The 22,378-nt window shown below is 35.9% G+C and overlaps 1 protein-coding gene across 2 annotated transcripts in view; it reads left to right on the top strand.

The window, feature by feature from the left end:
* The first annotated feature begins 7,772 nt into the window (after window positions 1-7,772).
* Glra3 (glycine receptor alpha 3) overlaps window positions 7,773-22,378 on the top strand; it is a 149,457-nt gene continuing 134,851 nt past the window's right edge. For both annotated transcript variants that reach the window (XM_059244543.1, XM_059244544.1), the window contains exon 1: window positions 7,773-7,843. In XM_059244543.1, the coding sequence (XP_059100526.1) occupies window positions 7,773-7,843 (71 nt within the window). The remainder of the gene's footprint in view (window positions 7,844-22,378) is intronic.

The raw sequence follows: 22,378 nt of genomic DNA on the forward strand, positions 1-22,378 counted from the left end.
ATTAAAATCTCTAATATCTATGATAAATTCTGTAAGTGATGTAATTGCAGAGTCTAGACAAAGGCATTCTTTTTTTAAAGTATGTATTATCTCATTAATTTTTTAAATTTTATTTTATAATTTAATTTAATTTTACATATCAGCCACGGATTCCCCCTCTCTCCCCTCCCTTCCCCTCAGCCCATTCCCTATTCCCATCTCCTCCATGGCAAAGACTCCCCTGGGGATTGAGTTCAACTTGGTAGATTCAGTCCAGGCAGGTCCAGTCCCCTCCTCCCAGGCTGAGCCAAGTGTCCCTGTATAAGCCCTCATGTCCTCATGCACTGATTGCTCTTCCAGAGGTCCTGAGTTCAATTCCCAGCAACCACATGGTGGCTCACAACCATCTGTAATGAGATCTGGTGCCCTCTTCTGGCCTGCAGGCATACATGCAGACAGAACATTATATCCATAATAAATAAATAATTTTTTTTAAAAAAGGCATTCTAAACCTGTTGAATAAGTACAATTATTTCACAATAATTTAGAATTCCCATTTTTCATTTACAGTAACAAATTGTTATTGTTTACACTGCTACACATTCACCCTTTAAGTGAAAGCAACTGCCATTCAAAAACACACGATATTGTACATGCTAAAATGAAACCAGTGTCATTTTACAAAGTTTGATCACAAATTTTTCATTTGTTTAAGTAGTTACATTATCCTTGACATAATGTGCTGTGTGTTTACAGGTGCATAAAATAGAGGTGGAGAATCACTTGAAGGTTGATACCATAGTAGTTTTTAATTAACACATTGACAAATACCTCTTAAATGATAAATAACAGGAACCGTGGAGATGGTCCAGCAAGTAAAAGCAGCAGAATGTAAGCCTAATAGCCTGAGTAAGCCTAATAGCCAGTCCCATACACAAATAAAAAGTCAGATGAGATCAAGATCATCACTGTGTCACTCTAACATAAGGAAATAACCCATAGCTCTGATATAATTACTTAAGGAATTATACATCAAAATAGTGTACCTAATGAGTTAAATATCAAAATAATACAGTGAGAAAATTGATTAAAGTTGTTGTGTTTTGTCAGAAATATTTTTAGATGAAGAAACTAAAGTATAGAGGCTATGACTTTTCGAATTTCAAAATGAAGAGAAGTTTCAGTATTCAAATTCAGATTTAGTTCTGAAACCTGTATCTTCAAGTTTTCTAAAATGATGTTTCTATGGACCCCTATATAGCAGTTACAAGTGGATATAAAGATCTGAGAGGTAGAAAAAGAATCTAAACTTAAAATAATCATTAGTATACCTTTCAGTTTCCACTGTGTAACAAACTATCCCAAACTTACTGGCCTGAAGTTTCACAAGGAGGACAAATTGAGTGTAAATAAAGTTTTGTTATTTTTGTCTTTGCTCATTTGTTTGTTTTCTAAGTCAGATGTGGTGACGTGGATCTACCCTTCGACAGAAAGATGGGAAGCAGAAACAGGAGAATTACTCAGAGGCTCATGGTCCAGCCAGCCAAATACTCAAGAAAGTGGCGGAAATAAGAACAACCCTGTCTCAAGCAAGGTAGAAGGAGAGAACTAACTCTGGAAAGATTGTGCTTTAATCTCCACAGGCACGTTGTAGCATATGCACACTATATGCACACTTGCAAGCGCAACACACACACACACACACACACACACACACACACACACAGAGTGAGGGAGAATAAGTAGAACACTGAAAAAGAAACACATAGGAAAATTCTATTGCAAAACATAAGAAATTAAAGTTACTATAATATCTGACTGGAAAAAATACTTTTCAAGAAAGGTATTACATATTTCATCTAAAAGGAAATACATTAAAATATACATGGTTAAAACAAAACATAATGTAGTAACAGGAAAAATTTAGCTAAATGAATACAACAGGTTGTATTTATATAACAACAACAATAATAATATTATGCAACATGTAATAATAATATTTATGTAACAATAATTAAAGAAAAATATCATAAATTTGAAAATGAGTGGGGGGGACACAAGAAGAGCTGTAAGCAGGTGGGGTTAAATGGTTTAAATGCAGTACTATTGAATGAAATTCACAAAAATATTTTAAAAATTAAAATGTTATTCCATAGGAAAAATAAAACACAATTAAATGATATTTTCATAGCATTTTTAAATAAAAATATCTTTTAAATTAGTATTAAAAAGGCTAATTATAAAATATTTTAAGGGTTATTCGAATGTAGGAAAAAGTAAAAAAAAAAATACATGTTTTACCTTCAAGAATAAAAATGTTACATTTGAATGATTAGGATTTTAAAACTATTGTCTTTTTCCCACTGTCGTAAGTATTTACACAGCATGACATTTAGTCATATTATGTGACTTTCCCTGGAGAAATATGAAGCAATGTCGATTTACCCACACAGAACACTAATAGAACAAGATGATTCCACCCAGGTTTAGCTAAGTGAACCAGTGACTTTATTGGAGTTTCCTTCAGGAGCATAGATATCTCTGAATTATGAGAAAGCCCAGCTCATCATGAGTGAGAATTCAGGAAAACTGCATCCCTAGAACTCCCTGTGTCAGTAGAAGGGTACTTGGCATGTTGGAGTCTTCTCTTCCTCCTTCTCCTTCTTCTTCTTTTCCATGTACACAAAACTTTATTGTCACAACTAATTATATACTTAACATCAAACGAAAGAGAGCTTTATTTTAAATTCTCCACTTTCTTAAATGCATGAAGCCTATCATTAAGCACTCTATTCACTTTGGGGAGTGCACAGTGGCCAGAGCCAGCACACACTACCAAACCCGGACACCACATGGGTTGTGAAGACTGAAAAATTGGGGATTTTATAAATTATCTTATACAAGTACAAGAATGTGATCTTTATTGAACATACAAATAAGGCATTAATGCATTTTGTCCTTTCTACTTGAATATAGTCTTTAATCCCCTCTCTCCAGTATAAAACTATTCTAATTTATTTGCTATAAAATGGTATTTCTTTGCTGGGCGGTGGTGGCATACGCCTTTAATCCCAGCACTCAGGAGGCAGAGGCAAGTGGATCTCTGTGAGTTCCAGGTCAGCCTCGAGTTCCAAGAAAGGCACAAAGCTACACAGAGAAACCCTATCTCGAAAAACCAAAAAAAAAAAAAAAAAAAAGGTATTTCTTTGAAACTAGTCAAAAGACTGAGAATATTCTCATTCCTAAACGATATTCTATTTTACCTACTTTAAAGGACTTTTCATTATTTCCTGTCTTTCATCATTCCTACAATCTCTAAGACACTGTAATATTAATAATGGACTAACTTAAACATTTGAGTGAAATAGTTTAGAGCCTTAGTTTAAGCATAATAGTCTATTCAGCAATTTGAAAGTATTTATTGCATTCAAAATTGTATTTTTCTGGTTTACTTGGAACTTTAAATTTTTATGTGCTTACCAAACTGAATAAATAATTTTGTGCTTAAATTTAATAACTTATTCTGCGAATTTGTTTTTTCATTATTTTTTTGTTTCTTCTTTTTTTTTTTTTTTAATGCAAGATGTCAATATACAGATCAGGTGGGCTAGGAGCTCTACATAGACCAGGGTTGTCTTCGCTTTGCTTCTGCCTTTCAGTTTCTTAGAGTCCAGGCATACACCACGGCAGAATTCGCTGCTTTCTTTATGTTCAGGAAGACCTGTCTCCTTAATATAAGATCTAGTTTGTAATAAAATCCCCTTTTCCTATGGTAAGTTGCTAAATTCTTTTGCCTAATTTTTATTTTTTAGATTATTGGATTAAAACATCTGGATGAAAGTTAAGGGTAACTTAGTATTACTTATAAGTGTATTAATTGTATGAGGGTTTGGCTATATTTATTTTTACTTCAAAACTGCCTATAACCTGGTAAGACTCATCACATTAATATCCTTAATTCTTCAACCTACTGGGTTATTTTATCATATATTGTATACTTCCTACCTCTTAAACTTCCATCATTTCTTTCTTATTCAAGTCTAATTTTGTGATTTTATTTCATCTACACTTTAGCGTCTGGTTGTTTGTTTTTTTCTCTTGGAAGTTGAATCTTTGTGCTATGAAATGATTCTTCTATTGTGTCTTCTTTACCACTAAATTGGCTTGAGTTTGTTGTTAAGCTGGCCTTTAATTTCCCTTCTGAAGTAATTATTTGGCCAATCAGCATTAATAAATTGAGAAAGCATGTAGGACTGCAATGAAGTTAATTTTCACTGAGTTCTTGTTATTTTTTCAAATACTGTCTCGAAAAACAAATGTATTTTGCTAGCATGAGGTCTGTTTGTACAGAGGGATCTCTCTGGATGTTTGTTATTTCTCTATTAGCATTAAATTTGACTGTAGGAGTAAACAAGCAAAGGAAGTCTAGTTTCTGCAAAATGGTGTTTATGGTGCAGGAGCAAATGGGCTGCCCGCCCCTGCTGGGTGTCGGGATAAAGGCCCTTTGTTGCGGATCTCAAGTCATATTCTACACCTTAGTGATCTGGGACTTAGTCCATTTCCTCCTTAGTCACTTATGCAAAATATCCTTCTCAGGGTTTAAGAATTTATGCGAACTCTTTTAGCATAAACTGTTGTTACATACAAACATAAGTAAATTTGTAAATACAACCTGCTCTGTCTACATAATGTTGATTGGGTATGTGTTTTCAGGGCTGACCATTTGTTATTCAATAGCCAGTTTGTGTGCTCTTCCCTGGGGGAAGACAATTTCTCCCACTCTCAGCATCCAAGATTGACTACAGAACAATGAGGGTTATATGGGAGAGTTTAGAAGGAGGAAAGGGAAGAGGGAAACAATGTAATTATATCATAATCTAAAAAAAAGAGAAAACACTTAGACAAACTAAATGGATACAGTAGTTTTTATCTACATATTTTTTGTGTGTATATACACACACACACACGAATCTTATAATAGAATATACTAATACTAACAATATTAATACTAATAATGATGCAATGAATTTGAGACATAATGAGAAGGGAACTACTATTAGCTGATAAAAAAAATCATTCTAAAAAATTATTCAAAACTGCTAGGATAGTCATCTTGAACATTTTCTGGAATGCAGAAAGTTCATTTCATTTGTTTAAATAGCTGCTGGAATTATTTTCTTCTTCATTCTCCATGTTTGGAGAATATATGCTTCATGACTCTACAAAGATTGGCTTTTCCAAGTAGTAGATCTTATTTTTCAAGGAAGTTTTCAGAGATGCAACAGAGGCACTGTAGAACTCAGACCTAGAAACCAGGCAGATAACTCTAATCTTGTACTCCATGGTTTGAGTTTAACCCTTAACTACAAATAGAGTTAACTCTCATTAATTCTATCAATATTGTTCTGGTTGTTTTTTTGTCAGCTGGACACAAACTTAAACACATCAGGGAAAGGGAATCTCATATTAAGAGTTACTTCCAGGAGATTGGTTCATGGGCAAAATCATGAGGCATTTTGTTTAGTAATGATTGATGTGGTTGGCCTGAGACCACTGTGGGTGGCACCACCAACTCTGGGCATGTGGTCTTGGTAGTATAATAAAGAAAGCCCGTAAACATATTTCCTTCATGGTCCCTGACTCTGCTTTAATCTCAGTGATGGAGTGTGGTAGGACTTAAAGAATTGTTCACTTTAACCGTAACTAAAATAAGAAAAATTATAATGTAGACATCTTTTATTATGTGTTTCCTAAAGCTGTAATTGTTAACCAAAGAATAACTAACTGAAAGGCATGCGTGTCATGTAATCTTTCAACAGATTCGTTAAAGCCTCTAGTTAATTGAGAATGGTATCTTCTCAGAGACAGTGAGACAGCTCAGTAGGTAAAGGCATTTGTTGCCAAGCTAGATGACCAAGTGTGATCTCAAACTCACAAGGTGAAATGACAGGATTAACTCTCTACAAATTATCTTATGACCTCCAAACAAAGCATCAGCATGCCCATACATACATACATACATACATACATATATGCATGTATACATACGTACAAATGTAATACAGGTATAAAAAAAGAGTAGTATCAACATATGAGTCTTCTGCTAGTTTATGACTTAAATTTAAAAAGTCACATGAAAAATGTCTTTTAAAGTAAAGATATAAATTCAAGAAACTCTTATCTTGACTGGATGAGAATAATATGATCTATTAAATAGAAGAGCTGAAATAAAAATATTACCGCAACTTCTTTTAGCACGTTGGCACATGGTGATTTGTGTTTGTCCAGTTACATGGAGTGTGGCAGAGGCATCTAAATTGTAAGCTACACTTCGAATTCAACTATGAAAAATATTGTGAGACAGGTTAAGAATACATTCTTAATATGCAGCTTGGCTGTTGGAAAAGTTAAGAGTTGAAAGCAGAGCTTTCAGAAAAAATTCCCGGTGGACTTCTGAAAAATCCCGAAGAGATGATGAACCTTTTGATACTGGCCAACAGCAAACAAAGATTCTCTATTTCACACAGAAATACACGCACGCACGTGCGTGCACGCTCGCGCATACACACACACACACACACACACACACACACACACACACACACACTAGTGCTAGTTGAATGGGAAGAAGAAAGAGGGAGAAAGAATGGAGCATGGAGGAAACAGAGAGACCGAGCTCTGAATTGATGAAAGAGGAGATAAATCAATTAGTACTATATGCTAGCTCTCCCCGCCCCCTTTAAAATCACCGTGAAGCTTGGAAATCTGGGGCGCCCACGGGAGGTGGGGGTGGGGTGCCTCCGTGATGTCTCTCTAGGAGACTTCATCCCTTTCTCTTTTCAGAAGTCTCATCAGAGCTGAAGTCAATTAACTGGCTGCAAGCTGGCCAGGCACATGAGATGCTTCTGGAAGAAACTGATTCTGCTCCGCATGTGCACCGCATACCCAGCTTCCCAAGCTCTTTTCAAGGATGTGGGTTCACTCTAGCATTACGGTGTAAGCTGTCTTCACTAAATTGTGCCTTTTTCCGTGAGGGAGGGAACATCCCCGCGGAGTTCTGCCCCCTAATCCTGGGAACCGCTGGCTGAATCCCCCCTTTTCAGCCCAGAGGCTTCCTTCTCCACTCCCTCCAGGAGCCTAGTCGGCTCTGCACCAATTCTACACTGCCCCTTCCTTTTTTAAGGGGCGAAAGGCTGAGCACTCCCTGGCATGGTAAGTGGTCTGTCACTCTGTCCCGCTGTGCAGCTGTGATTGGCGGGAAGGACAAGTCCTCTGGCCCCTCCCCCGCCTGTGTTTGCCGCGCTTGGTGGTTTTTTTTTTTTTTTTTTTTTTGAAAAGGTGGAGAGCGAGATTCCGGCACTTGGACCTGATGGAGCAGCATTCCCAATTTTGACTGCTGTTATTCGTCTTCCACCAGTGAGTCAGAGCCAAACGAAGGCTAGTCCTTTCCTGCTGAAAGAGCTTTGGGGAACTGTTGCTCAGGACCTAGGCACTCCTGACGCATCTTCTCAGTCTCACTCCTTTCTATGGCTTCGCTGTGAAATCACACTCACGTTTGTAGCCCTGTGAATTCCGCTGCTCTGTGCTCCGAGGAGGGGTCCAGGAAAACATCTAGTGTCGGAAAAAAAGGGATTCAGAGTACTGAGGGAGCTGTCTGAGGTGCTGAAACCTTCCAAGCGTTTGTCTCCACCAGCCCCAGAAGGGGGTTAGATGGCACGTTTTCATTTCTGCCTTTCTGGTCCCTCATGCCTTGGATAAGACTCTTTCCAGGATCGTGAATATCGCTCCATATCATGGCCCACGTGAGACACTTTCGGACACTAGTTTCTGGATTTTACTTCTGGGAAGCCGCACTGCTACTGAGGTAAGTCCACTTACATTAACAGTCAGTCTCATTAAGTGCTCAATAAGCCAGTGCATTTAGCTGCAACCACTTGTTAATGAGGAAGCTGAGAAATGTGTGATTATGTACTGACTTACTGAAAATGTCGCTTAAATCACATTTTTCTGTTTAAAAGAGCCTCTATTGAGACCTCTAGAAACGTGTAATTTCCTGTTATTTTCACTGACTGTGTGTGTTTAAGTAATTGAACCCTTCCTACATTACTGTTTAAAATCTAATGTTTTCAAAAATATGCATATTTTTCCTTCTCATATATTTCTCTTAGAGTACTCTTTGGAATGGTGAATTATGTGTTTTGAATGTTAATTTCTTTTAAAAAGTTACAAAACATTAAGAATTCAAAAATGAGGCATCATTAAATTAGAAAGAAAAATATAAAACATAGGCACTTATGGATCAGAGAAATGTCATTTTTAATATGTGCAGAGACTGAGTTAAAAGGGGACTTTAAGGTACTACTTTGCAATGACCTAATTCAATACATGAAGGCAAAATCATTAATAAAACATCAGATATGTTCTATGCCTATAGTTGTCTTTTGGAAGCAAGCAGCATAAAAGGCCTATCAACTTGTAAAATTGTTGTGATATGATATTTTTTTTTACTATGTCCCAATCATGTTAGCTAGGCTTTCTACTTTACGGTTACTTAGAAGAGACTAGGAGAAGCTATGTAAGAGTTCAGATAATTGAGATCCCATTGTTAGTCCAACATTGTGTGAAAGCAAGATTGTTCATATAGATTTTTAAAACTAGCAACATTAATTTTAGGTTACTATTGTCACATAATTACTGTGGGATTTCACTTAATGGCCGACAACCTTTTCAAGCATTCCAAACTTAAATAACTAGAACAACTGTGTTAGTTAAGCATATACTGATTTCCATCTGGTGTAAGAATTCTTTCTTGTGCTAGTAAATCTAGTTTTATTCTTTTGGCCACCTTAAAAGTTATGACTCTCATGAGCTGCCTTACAGGAAGTCATATTGTTCTGGCATGCCTGTATGTAATAGTTGAAATGATTGAGAAGAAAATTATATTTTGTCCAAATGTTGACTGCCTTCTATATTGAGGGCTTGAAACATTTCAGATCAAAGTATTTTCAGTGAAAATGATTTTAATATGATTTTATAAATTTCTGTAATTTTCAATTGACAGAGGTTTTCTATGTAGGGAACATATCAAGAGTATGTAGAGCTTCCATGTATATGAAAATGTCATGGAAAGTGGCACAAAGTTCAGATTACAATAAACTGATCATTTTTCCATGATATTTTCTACTACAATCATTTGTAATTTTTGTATTAAAGGTGATACTATGCATTTTTTAAAAAGCAAGAGTATTTATTTGGTGTAAATTGTAGGTCAGTAATTAAGACATATTAGTCAATGAACTAAAATTTGTGTAATGACAATTTATCACAATATTTTTATTGTAACTAGATATATAAATTCTTCATCATTGGGTGCTCAGATTTTGTGATATTTTTTATTGAAATTTACAAAAAGCCATTTTGATAATTATAATTTATCTTCAATAACATTAAATAATTAAAGTATTTAAAAGAACAATCTAATCATAAATTCTTAGAAAAAGACTTCCTACCAATAAAGAGCTAATTTCACACTTTCATTGTTCATCAATTTTCTTTCTTTCAAAAGTCTGGGTAAAGTTTACCCTAAATAGGAATTAGATGAGATTAGGTCATTGTTCTGTGAAAACTTTAATAACATACAAAAAATAGGTATTTTCACTCTTAGTGGTTGGCCTTAAAAGAAGATTTCCATAGGAATGAAAGATTACCTTATTGAAAATGATGTATAATGTCTTCATGGAAATTATTCTTTGTTAACTAAATCTACTTGTATCCTATTACTAGAAAAGGAAAAGTGAAGATATTGATTTGAAATATGTACTTTGTTACTGTTAGCTATAGTCAGTTAACAGTCCTATTGAGCAGCAGCAATCATTATGATAACATAATTATATATTAGCAAACTCTTTCCAAGGCAATATAGAAGCAAGAGCACCAAACAGTAAAATAGTTAATAATGTTCTGATTCAAATAATTTTATAAGTTTTTAAGATTTTAAGGGTTTTGTTTAAATAGTATACATATTTCTAAAATAAACATATACATAAAATTTAGATAAGATTTTCATAAAGGGAACATACCCAGGTGAATAAATCACAGACCAATAATTAGAAACATCAGTCAATACCACATAGGTGCACACACCAGCCACCTTTTCCAAAAGTAATTGCTATCCTAATTTATGCCACAAATATGTTTTTCTTGCTTTTGCATATTATAAATAAAGAATAATTTTCATCCAATTCATTTTTTTCATAACACTATGCTTGTATGATTATCCATGGTGCTGTACATAGCAGGAACTTACTCTCATTAAAGTGTGGTTGTACCTTGTATGACCACATGACAATCAACTTATCCATGGCTCTCTTAATGATCTCATGAGCCATATTCATGGACTAGTTTGGGCTAATATAATTTTACCATGAAAATCCTTGAACATCTTGTGATGTGATGTGATGTGATGTGATGTGATGTGTGTGTGTGTGTGTGTGTGTGTGTGTGTGTGTACTGTGTATGCCAGCCCTAAGATTTTTCTCTAGAATTGCTGGGTCATAGGGCAGGCATGAGTATGGTTAGACAAGTACATTAAACTTTGGTAGATGCTGTCATGTTCCCAAAGCAATTGTACCTAATTCTATTCCTAGAAGTGACATCTAAGTTCCTCTTGTTTACTAATATATAACTAGATTAATGATAAGATATTATAAGAATGTCTAATGTTTTCTTTATTGACTATTGCAAGACTACAGTTTTTTTTATATTCAGATTATTTCTGCATTTAGTAATTAAATTTAATAAAATCAGTCAAAGTTATCAAAACAAAATATTTATTACCACAATGCAATTAGAACTATCTATGAGGAAAACATGTCAGGTTTGGGATATTTTAAAGAAAATTTTAAAGAAGATGGATCTTTAAAAAAGTTTGTTTCAAAATTGTATAGACATAGAATATTAATTTTTAAGTATTGAAGGTGTCTTTTACATTTTGCTAAAATACTGCTGTTTTATTAAGCACTTTTTCATGAGTTTTAGTTTTTATCTTAATAAAACCAGGAACAAAACATCACTGTTCAACTCTCTTTGAAATGCAGATAGGTGATGATCAAGAAGGACTTGCAGAATGAATGCCAAAAGCATAAAACCAGAAACCAAATTTTCTTTAACATGGTGGACCACATACTACACCATTTAACATTTTTTCTTTACGGAGGACCAACAGAGGCTTGCTACTTGAATAAATCATAACATTTTGTGACTAAACCTGACTGCATAAACTTCAGCGATCAATGCTAATGAGAAGTAAACATGTCTTATTGTATCACTTTGAAGTCTACCAAAATATTTTGGCATTTAAAATTTTTGGTTTCGTTTTTTTTTTTTTTTATTATGCTCTAGAAGATGAGAACAATATTTTAAGTGGCTTTTCTGGGGAAATCTGTTTTCTTACATAACACACTGAAAAGTATTATATTTCAAACAATAAACTTATGGCTTGTTACATGAGGTTACATAGTCTCAATAATTTTTATAGTTTTAGGGAATTACACCTCACATACATGAGTCTTCTGCTTTTGAATGAAAAAAAAATATAGAGAGATGAATCATAGCTCAGAATTCCAGTCTATCTATGTTGCAGATGACAGAGCAGATTATAAAACATCCCTTTCTTCTATGAAATTAATTCCTTTTTACTCACACAACTCTGTACCAAGGTATGCCAATCAACATTTGTGTTCCTATATATAACGTTAAGAATTTCAGTAGGATTCATTCACCAAATTCTGCGCACGTGTTTGTGTGCAAAGCATGGCTAGTTATGCTTGACTGGGGACTATTACCTCCCCAAGCATAACGTAAAGCACAGAAAAGGGAGCTGGACCAAGTGTCAAGAAATGTGCACACTCAGTTTTCTGGAACTTGAGTCAGGGAAGCTAGTGATAGTCTGGTAGTTGTTCTGGGTCAGTCCTGTCAAATACTCGCTCAATGATCAGCAAAGAATATTTTGAACAATAGGTAGTTGTACAGTTAAACAGTGCATATTTAAGGAATGGTAATTGACAAAGTCACTAGAAGAAATTATAGTTATGTTCTATGATCATATTCTTTTTGCTTAATTATTAACAACACATAACAATTAAGCTTCTTTATACATAATACAACTTAAGGATGGAGAGAGAGCTCAGGACAAGGTGCTTGTGGCTAGGCCATATGACCCAAGTTATAATCACAGAAACAACATGATAAAATGGGAGAACGGACTCCTAAAAGTCTTCTGACTTCCACAAATGTGCTGTGGAATGTACATGCTCCAGGACACAAATACTTACAGAAACATAGACATACACACGTCAATAAACATAAATAATAATAAGCCCTCACTAGTAGGAAAGTAATTCAATGGAATGGAATATGGGTAAAATTGGAAGCAATTGATTTAATTACAACTCAGTAGTTACTTTTGTAGGGATAGTGTTAGACTGGAATTTGGATCAAAAAAGCTATGTATCTCTCTCCTCGAGAGACAGAGTTTCCTTCAAAATTATAGGCAATGACTGGGTGCAGTGTTATTCATGTGGCCTCAGCTACTCAAGAAGCAGCAGTAGGTAGGAGAGTTACTTGAACCAAGAGAGTTCATTTATGGTCAGCCAAATTAACATAACAAAACCCAGTGTAAAAACATGCATGTAATCTTAAAGTTGATAATAGAATCTAATATATCATGGTGGCAAAATCCAGTAATTTGAGTTACTCAGGATGCCTAAGAAAGAAAGACTAAAAATTCAAGGCCTTCGTGGGCCACAGAGCATGACCCTGTGTCAAAACCAACCAACCAAAAAACAAATAAATAAACAATTGTTAAATAAATAAATAAATAAATCTGGGACATAGCTCAGTAGTAGAACATTTTTATAGTAAGCATAGACCCTATGTTCAATCTTCAGTACAGAAATTTAAAAAAAGAAAAGGATGCAAATACTGATATTAGTGAATTTTCAAGAAAAAAAGTCTTTGCATGTATGCTTGCTTTATAATTTAGAAACTACATTTGGTTTTTTCCTTCAAAAAATTGACTCAAATATCAGAATCCCATGAAATGTTTGGGTCATTTTTAGACAGGAGTCACTGAAGTGGTCTAGAATGTTTGAAGTTGAGATTCAATCTTTGTGTCCTGCCACCCCTCAGGTATGTAGAGATGTGCAGTAATTTAACTGCTACTGATGTATATTTTAGCAATGTATATAAAAAGAATATAAAAGAACATTCATAAAACTGTATAAACAATACAAGTACAGGGCAGAAAGATGGCTCAGCAGTTGAAAGGACAAGAGCTCCAGACTCAGGTCCATGCACCTGCACTCGTGTGTGTCTGTGTGTGTGTGTGTGTGTGTGTGTGTGTGTGTGCATGTGTGTACACACACATATACGCACATACAGCTTTTCCACATACTGATTTGCCTCATCCAGCCTTTATGTGGGGGTTTGTGCCTAGTCTCATTGTAACTTGTTATACAGTGTTCAGTTGATATCCCTGGGAGGCCAGCTCTTTTCTGAAGGGAAATAAAGAAGTAGATCTGGTGTAGAGGAGAGGTGCCCAGGAAGAACTGGGAGGCTAGGGAGGGAAAACTGTGGTCAGTATGCAACATATGAGAGAAATTTTTTTTTTAAAAAAAAGACAAAAACAAGAAAGGATGAAAAATACAGGTATGTCCAATGAGGGTGGAACACAGAGAGTGGTGCAATTAAGAAGCAATTAGCTTTGATCTCGTATATCATGTGAAATACATAATGGATCCCCACTGCTTCTCCCACCAAGCTTCTCTCTAATTCTTCTCCATATGATTTGCTTTCTATTTAGACTACCAATGCTCACTGAAAACAACTGATACAGGCACATGTCTGCATAGAACTGTGATGTGATTATTCATTGGTTGCCTTTGCTTTGTTGCCTCTCATTCAAGAATGGTACAGCTTGTAGCCTTGTTTTGCTTGGAGAAGTAGCCAGGAAAGGGGAATAATGAGAGCTGCCCCATCTCGTTTTGGATTGGATGCAGGAATTCTATGCAAGAACCATCCACGTATGTGTATCTATTGAGCGGTTCAGATGCAGAGGTGAACCTATGCTGAAACTGCATGCCAGCAAGATGAGTTTTCCAAAATTAGCGTTTAATCCTCAGATGTCATCAGAAGAAGAAACTGATCAGTAGATGTGGTCCCAACAAGGAACATTTCTGAAATGCAAAATCTCCATGCTAGACATTCCTTTGGTGAAAGTAAGAGAACTGGTAACTCACAGTCAATTTAATCCACAGTAGTAGCCTAGCCTTGGGGGTGCAGTTAAAAATGACATAAAAACTAAGTTTATTAGTTCTATTACAGTGTTAACGGATGGAAGAATTTCAAAGGCAATTGGTGAGGGCATGCAACCACGTGTATTTCCCACATCAAATATAGCAAACCTTGAGGTAGTTCTGATAGCATTACAAACTTACAGCTGGAGTAGTGTATTAGGCTTGCCATGAGGGTAACTGGGCCATTCAACTCCTACCTAACGCTGAGAAGATCTGACAAAGGTTTACAATAGAGGGCCATTCCTGAAGATTCAAAAATTCTTCACATTTAGACTTCTTTACTAGGAAATAATAAAATATATATGTTAAATAATTTAATAATAAAAATTAAAAGGTTATTTTGTATCTGCTATCCAAAGTAAGCTGGCTTTCCCTAGATACACACATGTAAATATTAGACTCTGAGCCTAGGTTTTATTTACTTATTTTTGTTTTTTAGATATTTTACATTTTAGATGAAGTTCCTGCTGTATCTGAGTCACAATTTGAATCAGGACCAGTTTCCAATCTGTTGTTCCATGCACGAAGCTCAAGCACTTCAGGTTAACATTGCTTCGGAAATTCTCCCTGGATCCCTCTATGATTTGAATTAAAATGTGTGGAATAATGTTTGTGTTTTCTTTCTAGGGTGCAAAGCATTTGATCAAAACCTACATTTTGACAGTCAGTCGCTTTACACACAAAGTATCACTTTCATATTTGTTTCATCAAATTTTCTTTCACCTTAAAAATTATAGGTCGCTCGAGGATGGGTTCATTTCTGAACAATGCTTTACCTCCGTAACATTTAATTCAATATTATACATGGAGTAGAAACTCAACAAACAATAAAAGATCCTGAGATGATATCTGCTTACCTACCATATGACATAAAAAGCAAGTTTTGTATTCAGTATCTCATATAAGACATCTAATCAAACAAATTACCATTAGAAAATATTACCTACTGTGAGATGAGGTAAAAAAAAATACATATAGACATTGGAAACATTTAGAGACTAGTAATGGATTTGTTTGTTTTTATTCCATGGGGACTTGAAATTTTGTTATGTAATGCAATACAAATTATTTTATAATTGTTCAATTATTCTTATTATTAATTCTTTCTCAGATATTTTTATTATTGCTTTTTAAGTATCATTTTCTATATATTATTCTAACCATACTCCATGAAACTATGATGCTATAGACACATTGTATATCTCTTGCTCATGTACTCTACGTGCTTATACTCATGTATTAATACTAACAGTTTAAATCCCAGTACAAGTAAAAAAATTCTGCCTAGCTTCTTTGGGCTACTGATATGCCATAGTATAATGATTGCCACCCTGTTGTGATAGTTCTTACACTAAAGTTGTACAGTTATATCACCTGGAGTCATCACTGAGAAATAAAGCGTATATTTGCTTATTTTAGATTACTACATCTTGGCAGCCTTGACAATAAACAAATTGTGTAATTTAACTACCAACTTTGTTTAACATAAAGTAGTTCTAAAAACACCCTAACTGTCGTGGTAGAACTCTCATCCAATGACTGATGGAAGCAGATGCAGAGATCCATGGCCAGGACCCAGGTGGAGCTCCGGGAGTCCAACTGACAAGAAAGAGGAGGGATTGTGTGAGAGAGAGAGATGTTGAGACCATGATTGGAAAAGCACAGGGACAAATAGCCAAACTAGTGGAAACACATGAACTATGAAACAATAGCTGAGGAGCCCCCATGGAACTGGTTCAGGCCCTCTGGATAAGTGAGACAGTCCTTTGCTTGAACTGTTTGGGAGGCCCCCAGGCAGTGGGACCTGGACCTGTCCTTAGTGCATGAGCTAGCTTTTTGGAGCCTGGGGCCTATACTGGGACACCCTCAGCCTGGGTGAAGGGAGGAGGGAACTGGACCAGTCTTAACTGAATCTACCAGGCTGAGCTGAATCCCCAGGGGAGTCCTTGCCCTGGGGGAGATGGGAATGGGGGGTGAATTGGGGGGAGGGTGGGGCGGGAGGTGGGAGGAGGGAGGATAGGTGGTTGATATGTAAAATTAAATTAAATTATAAAATTAAAAATAGTAACAACAATAATAAAATAATAATATTCTCCTAAAAAAACCCACAAAGCAACAGGGATTAGCACCTTCTCTTTTCATAAAAATATGGTTTTAAGAAGCCGTTAGACTTTCTACAAATACATTTTAAGTGACAACTGCCCCCACAAATGTCACTATTGGATGACTGTCATAATTGTATCTACATGCGATTACAAAGGAGCATTAGGGACATCGTAACTTACTGTACTTCTTTTTTATAAGTTAGACTTTCGGTTTTCATATTGACATTAAGCACATGTGAAATCTCATGTGTAAAGTTATAATGTCCTTATAAGGCAGAACCCCAGTAGTTAGTGTTGGTGTTTGCCCTAGAAAGGCCCCTGTTAGGTAAATACAGAAAGTAAAGTGTAGCTATTACAAAAATTTTACAACTTATCCATAGAAAGTTCTAGCAAGAGAAAAACTAGAAGAAAATATGAATTATCAGTAGCATGCGAAGAATCAGCAATGATGTTCGACTTGCAAAAAATTTCTTGTTCACACTTTCCTAATAAGACTTCAAGTGTGAACCTGGAAGAAGATAAACAATCAGAACACAGTGAAATGACATCCCATTTCCTCCATGAAATAAGTGGGAGAAAATGTGAGTTTCATCTCTTTGCCTGGCTAAATTATCCTCATTTTATGTCACCTTCTCTACGAAACCACCTCTGATCTCATCCCTAGTCTCAGTGAGGACATCTCTTCCATGTGCCAATGCCATGTGTCTCATGGCATGGTGGATGTTTGAGTATGACCCATACTCAAAGTGTAAATTCTTTCAGAACAAAGACAGTGCCATATTCCTCTTCTCTCTCCATGGCTTACATGGATGTCTTGAACACAAACAGGTCTATGCAACTTCTGGTAAGAAGTCCTTCCTGTGTTTTGTTTACTTTTCCTAAAAGTAAATTAACAGTTTCAAAAAGACCACTATCTTTAAGCATAGCCATAGACAATGTTATCTTTTTCTTCCACCGTTCAAGAGAAAATTTGTTGAGGGATTTAGAGTAATAATTTCCTTCATTCATATTCTTAAGTGATACTATTTACTGCTACTGGGTGTGTCGCTCTCCATTTTTTCGCTGAAAAGAATTTCCAGAAAATGTGTCTGAACTTTTTCTCTTCCCCACCATTCCCTTACCTGTGCCTACCTTGTTCCTGCTGAGGACTGTCTCTGCCTGCCCTTCTCTATTACATGAAGCCTCTTGTGACAATTTCCCTTTCAAGTGCCAGTAAAGCATAAACCACAATCTCATTCATGGGATAGATCTTTAGATCAATTTTGACTTTTTGTCATTTAGTGTCATTGGTCTTTGTGTTTGTGAGTGAGTGTATGCATGTATTGAAGAGCATGTATTGGGTGTCGCGTTAGCCATCATCTACCTTATGTATCGAGGGAGAGTTGTTTTGTAATTGAACCAGAGTTCAAAGATTAGCTGGGTTGGCCGGTCAGTGAACCTTGAGGTCTTGTCTCTGTTTCTGCACTGTTAGGATTGCAGATGTCTGCCACCATACCTGGCCTTTTTATATGGAAAGGTTCTAGGGATTCAGACTCAGACCCTTGTACTTGGATGTCACATGATTTACTGACTGCGCTATTGCCCTATCCCCTCATTTACTTTTGTTAATGCATCTGCACTGGAAAGAAGAAGCACAACCCAGAGACCACCCTGAACACAAGCCAGGTACTAATCAATTGTTAATTAACATATTGAAGGTCACACTTAAATTTCTGTCGTCTCCATTACAGCTCTCAGATCAGTCACTGGCCTGTATCCAAGTCTCTAGATAAAGCGATAAATGCTGACAGCATAGGATATTTGTTTCTTCTTTTAATCTATTTATTTATATGCATATAAAAATTTAGTTCCAAGAGACTCTTTATTTACTATCAATAATCACTGAAAATTTAACCATGGATAACTACCAAAAGTAGTAATAGTTACAAATGTTGAAAAAAAGCAAGAAACATTCTTTTTGAGTGTAGAAACAAACAGAAAGTCTTTCTAAAGAAAAAGGAAATTTAAGTGGACACGGAGCTCCAGGTGGGCCTGAGAAGGAGGAAAAGAGGGAGGACCATTTCCAGTGGAAGCTGCTTCATTAGCATGAACGGTTCAGGAAAAAAAAATGGAGAGTACAGTTAGTGTCACATTTTAACCACAGGGGCCCCCATTTTCTTTTAAATAAATGCATACATTGTGCTATTTTAGGACTACCTTCTCTGGCAATATCTGTAGGATATCAGCAAGTGCTTTTAAAAATAATGTTTTCTCTGTTACAAAATGTTTTATTTGCCTTCCTTGATTGTAAGGGAAGATCATCTTCTGAAAAGCTAATTCATCTGCATTTGTTTGCTATATGTATTTGTTGAGTCCTACCCCTTAAAATCTGTTTACTTTGTGCATATGACGTTTAAGGGGTGAACTTTAATTATTGGTCATTTAAAAAAAAAATCAAGAAAAGTGAGCTGGGTTATGGCTGAGGCAGTCTAGTGCTTCCTGAGCAGTGAAGAGGACCCTAGTTCTACCTATAGTGCCATTGTAAAACCATGTGCTGTTGTTTGATCATAATCCCAGCACTAGGGAGGAAGAGACGTATGACCTCAAGAACTTATTATCCAGATAATCTAACTAAATTGATGAGATCCACTACCCAGTGATAGACCCTCTTTTAAAAACACACTATGGCATCTGATGGGGTAACATCCAACACTTTCTTGTGGAATTTGCAGGTAAGTATACACATGAACACACATCCACACCCATAGAATCCTGCATGCAAATAGACTTACGATACACATCACACACACAGACACATACACATGTGTGCACATGCGGAAACGCGCGCACACGAGCGTGCGCGTGCACACACACACACACACAATTACACATAGGTTTATGGATTTTCATAATGTTAAAAAATGATTATTTTCTTGACCAGAGTTAAAAATCAGAAATATGTCAGGTAATCCTAATTCTGAGAACTTTTAAGTCATGTTACTTTATAAACTACTTACTTGCTAATAATAACTCTAAGAGGCATTGATGGTATATCTACTATTTATTCAATGACCCTTTAATGAGAGATTTCTCTTTTGTCTGCTGACATACTGGAGAACCCTTCCTTGTGCAGCACGTCCTGCTGTCTAATACAAATACATGAACTTCTTTGTGTCCTTTTTTGCCTCTTATTTCATGTAGTGGGAAAAAATAGAAGCAGTAAGGATTATATAGATTAGACTCTTGTACATCTTACTCTTCTTCAAGTCGTTGCTTTGTAAAGATCTTAAGATACTTGAAAAGACTTTTGAATCCTTCTTTTCTCCTTTAAGCCCTTGGGATTTAGAGTATTTCTTTCTTCCTGAAAATCTTACACTGTGAGCATCATCAAAGACAGAGATTCTACTGCAGATCTCGGCTGGTCTCTTCAAGATTATAGTAGACTTGAATCTTATTTCTAGCCCAAATATTTCCCCTTAACTCACATAATAAAAAACTCAAATTTTTACTTTACTTAAAAAAAAACTCGAAGTTCTTATCGTTTTCTGTGCATGTTTTATGATTTCATATATGTCAACACACAGCTGAGCCTATATTGGAAAAGTTTAATGGATATAAAAATATATCAAAGACCTGGAGAAAATTAAGATCTAAGCTCTGAATGCAGCGTAAAATAGTAAGCTTTCCTTAGAAACAGCTAGCTCATTTTAGACTTTCTTTTTTTTTCAAAAATAGCAAGTCTTACATTTTGTCTGCTCTCTGAATTCGTTTGTGAGTACACATCCAAATAAGAAACGTGGAGACAATACTCTAAGTCAAACTTCCTTTCTTGTTTTGAAAGGCTCAGTGACCTTTCTATGGACTGAGTGATTGTTTCAACAACGCTACCTTTAAAGTATAATGTATACAGCTGTGTGCATCTATAGAATACGTTTTTTACATTGACATGATCAAAATGTGAAAATCTTTCTTTAGCAGAAATTTACTGAGCATTGTAGCAATGACTCCATATTTTTTGACATAAATAGCTTGCCTTCTAAAAATCTATTTTATAACTAACATCCACTGTAGTCATAGAGCTATTTAATTATAGCAAAAAAATCATTATTTTAGTTCAGATGGGATTAATTTTAAGGAATTCAAGGTGCTGAATAATATCAATTTAGGGAAGTTATATTTCTGTCACTTTTAAAGACAATATCTTTTTAGGTACCCATAGTCCGGAATTCTCTATGCTGACCAGGATATCCTAAGACTTATAGAGACTCACCTGTCTCTGCCTCTCAAGTACTGGAATTAAAGGTGTACACCACCACACCCAATTTTCTATCAAAATTTTTTTAGTGGAAAACAAAACAGAGTATGTGGAGGGTAAGAAATATGATCAAAACATATCTTATGAAAATTTTTAATTAAAAATAAATAAAAAAGAAAATCTGAGGATGCATGGACACCAAGACTAGCATGGGGCCATTTACAAACCCTTCTAGCCTTTCCTTTTGCTGTCTTTGACATGGCGGTGCTTCCTTGAGATGTAGGATAAACCAGAAGAGAAGAGGAGGCCCAATTTTAGAAACAATCCCAAAGTTCAAATGTTCCCATTTTCCAGTCAAGCATCAAGTTCTAGCCAGTACAGTAAATACAGAAATTGCATATTCACTTTTTTTGGAAGTACCTTAATGTACTAGAGTACTAGGTCTAGAGATTCTTCCTTGTGGAACTCCGGCTTTAACTAGAGAAAGAAGAATTTACGGATCCATAAGAAGCATGATCAGGTTGAGGTTCAGGTATCTCTCTTAGAAAAAAAAATATAACTAAAGAAAATTGAGAAGAATGTGATTTCACCATTAGAAAGGGGTAAACTGAGTCTTAGAGGAATTGAAGTATGATCAATGCAATAAAATAGTCTAAAATTAAAGAGGGGACCACATATACAAAGTAGGAGGAAAAACTTTATAGCTAATTGAATATGGGAAGCAGAGAGTAACATAGGCTAATACACACACACACATGTACACACACACACGTACACACACACACATGTACACACACACACACACACACACACACGCAACAGTAAATGATAGCACCCTGACAAAAGTAGATTATAAATAAAAGTAACAGTTGTGTAGAGAAGGCTTGTAAATTAAGTTACACACACACACATACACATACACACACACACGCACACGCACACACTCATGCACACACACATAGAAGGAGACTGAGAAAGAGAATTGATATCCACGACTTTCCCGGTTACTAGAAAACCTCAGAAGTGATTATAGATCTGAAAGTATGCATAATTGGATAGCTAGTGTTCTGAGGCAGAGCTTACAACACTTTTATACTTAACAGTATACATTCAATTGCTGTAAGTGAAAAGCCTGGTGGTTCATGTAGAACCCTGGATTATGGACTCTTCTAGTCCCATGTGACATCACACACACTGGGGGCTGAACTATGGGCATTAGCATAGCATACCTGCGATCCATCACAGCATACAGATGAGAAAAAAATGAAAAGAGCCAAAAGAGAGTGTTCTTGATAGTTTTATTTTTCTCTTAATTTCTATTTATTTTATTGCATTATTGTTTTTCTTTTATTTTTTTCTGGTTTTTCGAGACAGGGTTTCTCTGTGTAGTTTTGAGCCTTTCCTGGAACTTCCTGGAGACCAGGCTGGCCTGGAAGTCACAGAGATTCACCTGGCTCTGCCTCCCGAGTGCTGGGATTAAAGGCATGTGCCACCACCGTCCGGCCTTATTTTTCTTTTTTATTGAGAATTTTTTTTTATTCATTTTACATACCAATCACAGATCCTCCTCTTCTCTCTTCCCAACCCTCCCGTCTTCCCTCACCCATCCACTCCCCGCATTCCCTCCTACAAGAAGGTAATGGCAGAGGCGGGACATGTATGGAACCACTCAGAACCTTTCCCCAGTTCTGTCAGGGGAAACCTTT

The sequence above is a fragment of the Peromyscus eremicus genome, chromosome 17 (assembly GCF_949786415.1).
Source record: "Peromyscus eremicus chromosome 17, PerEre_H2_v1, whole genome shotgun sequence".
NCBI classification, from domain to species: domain Eukaryota; kingdom Metazoa; phylum Chordata; class Mammalia; order Rodentia; family Cricetidae; genus Peromyscus; species Peromyscus eremicus.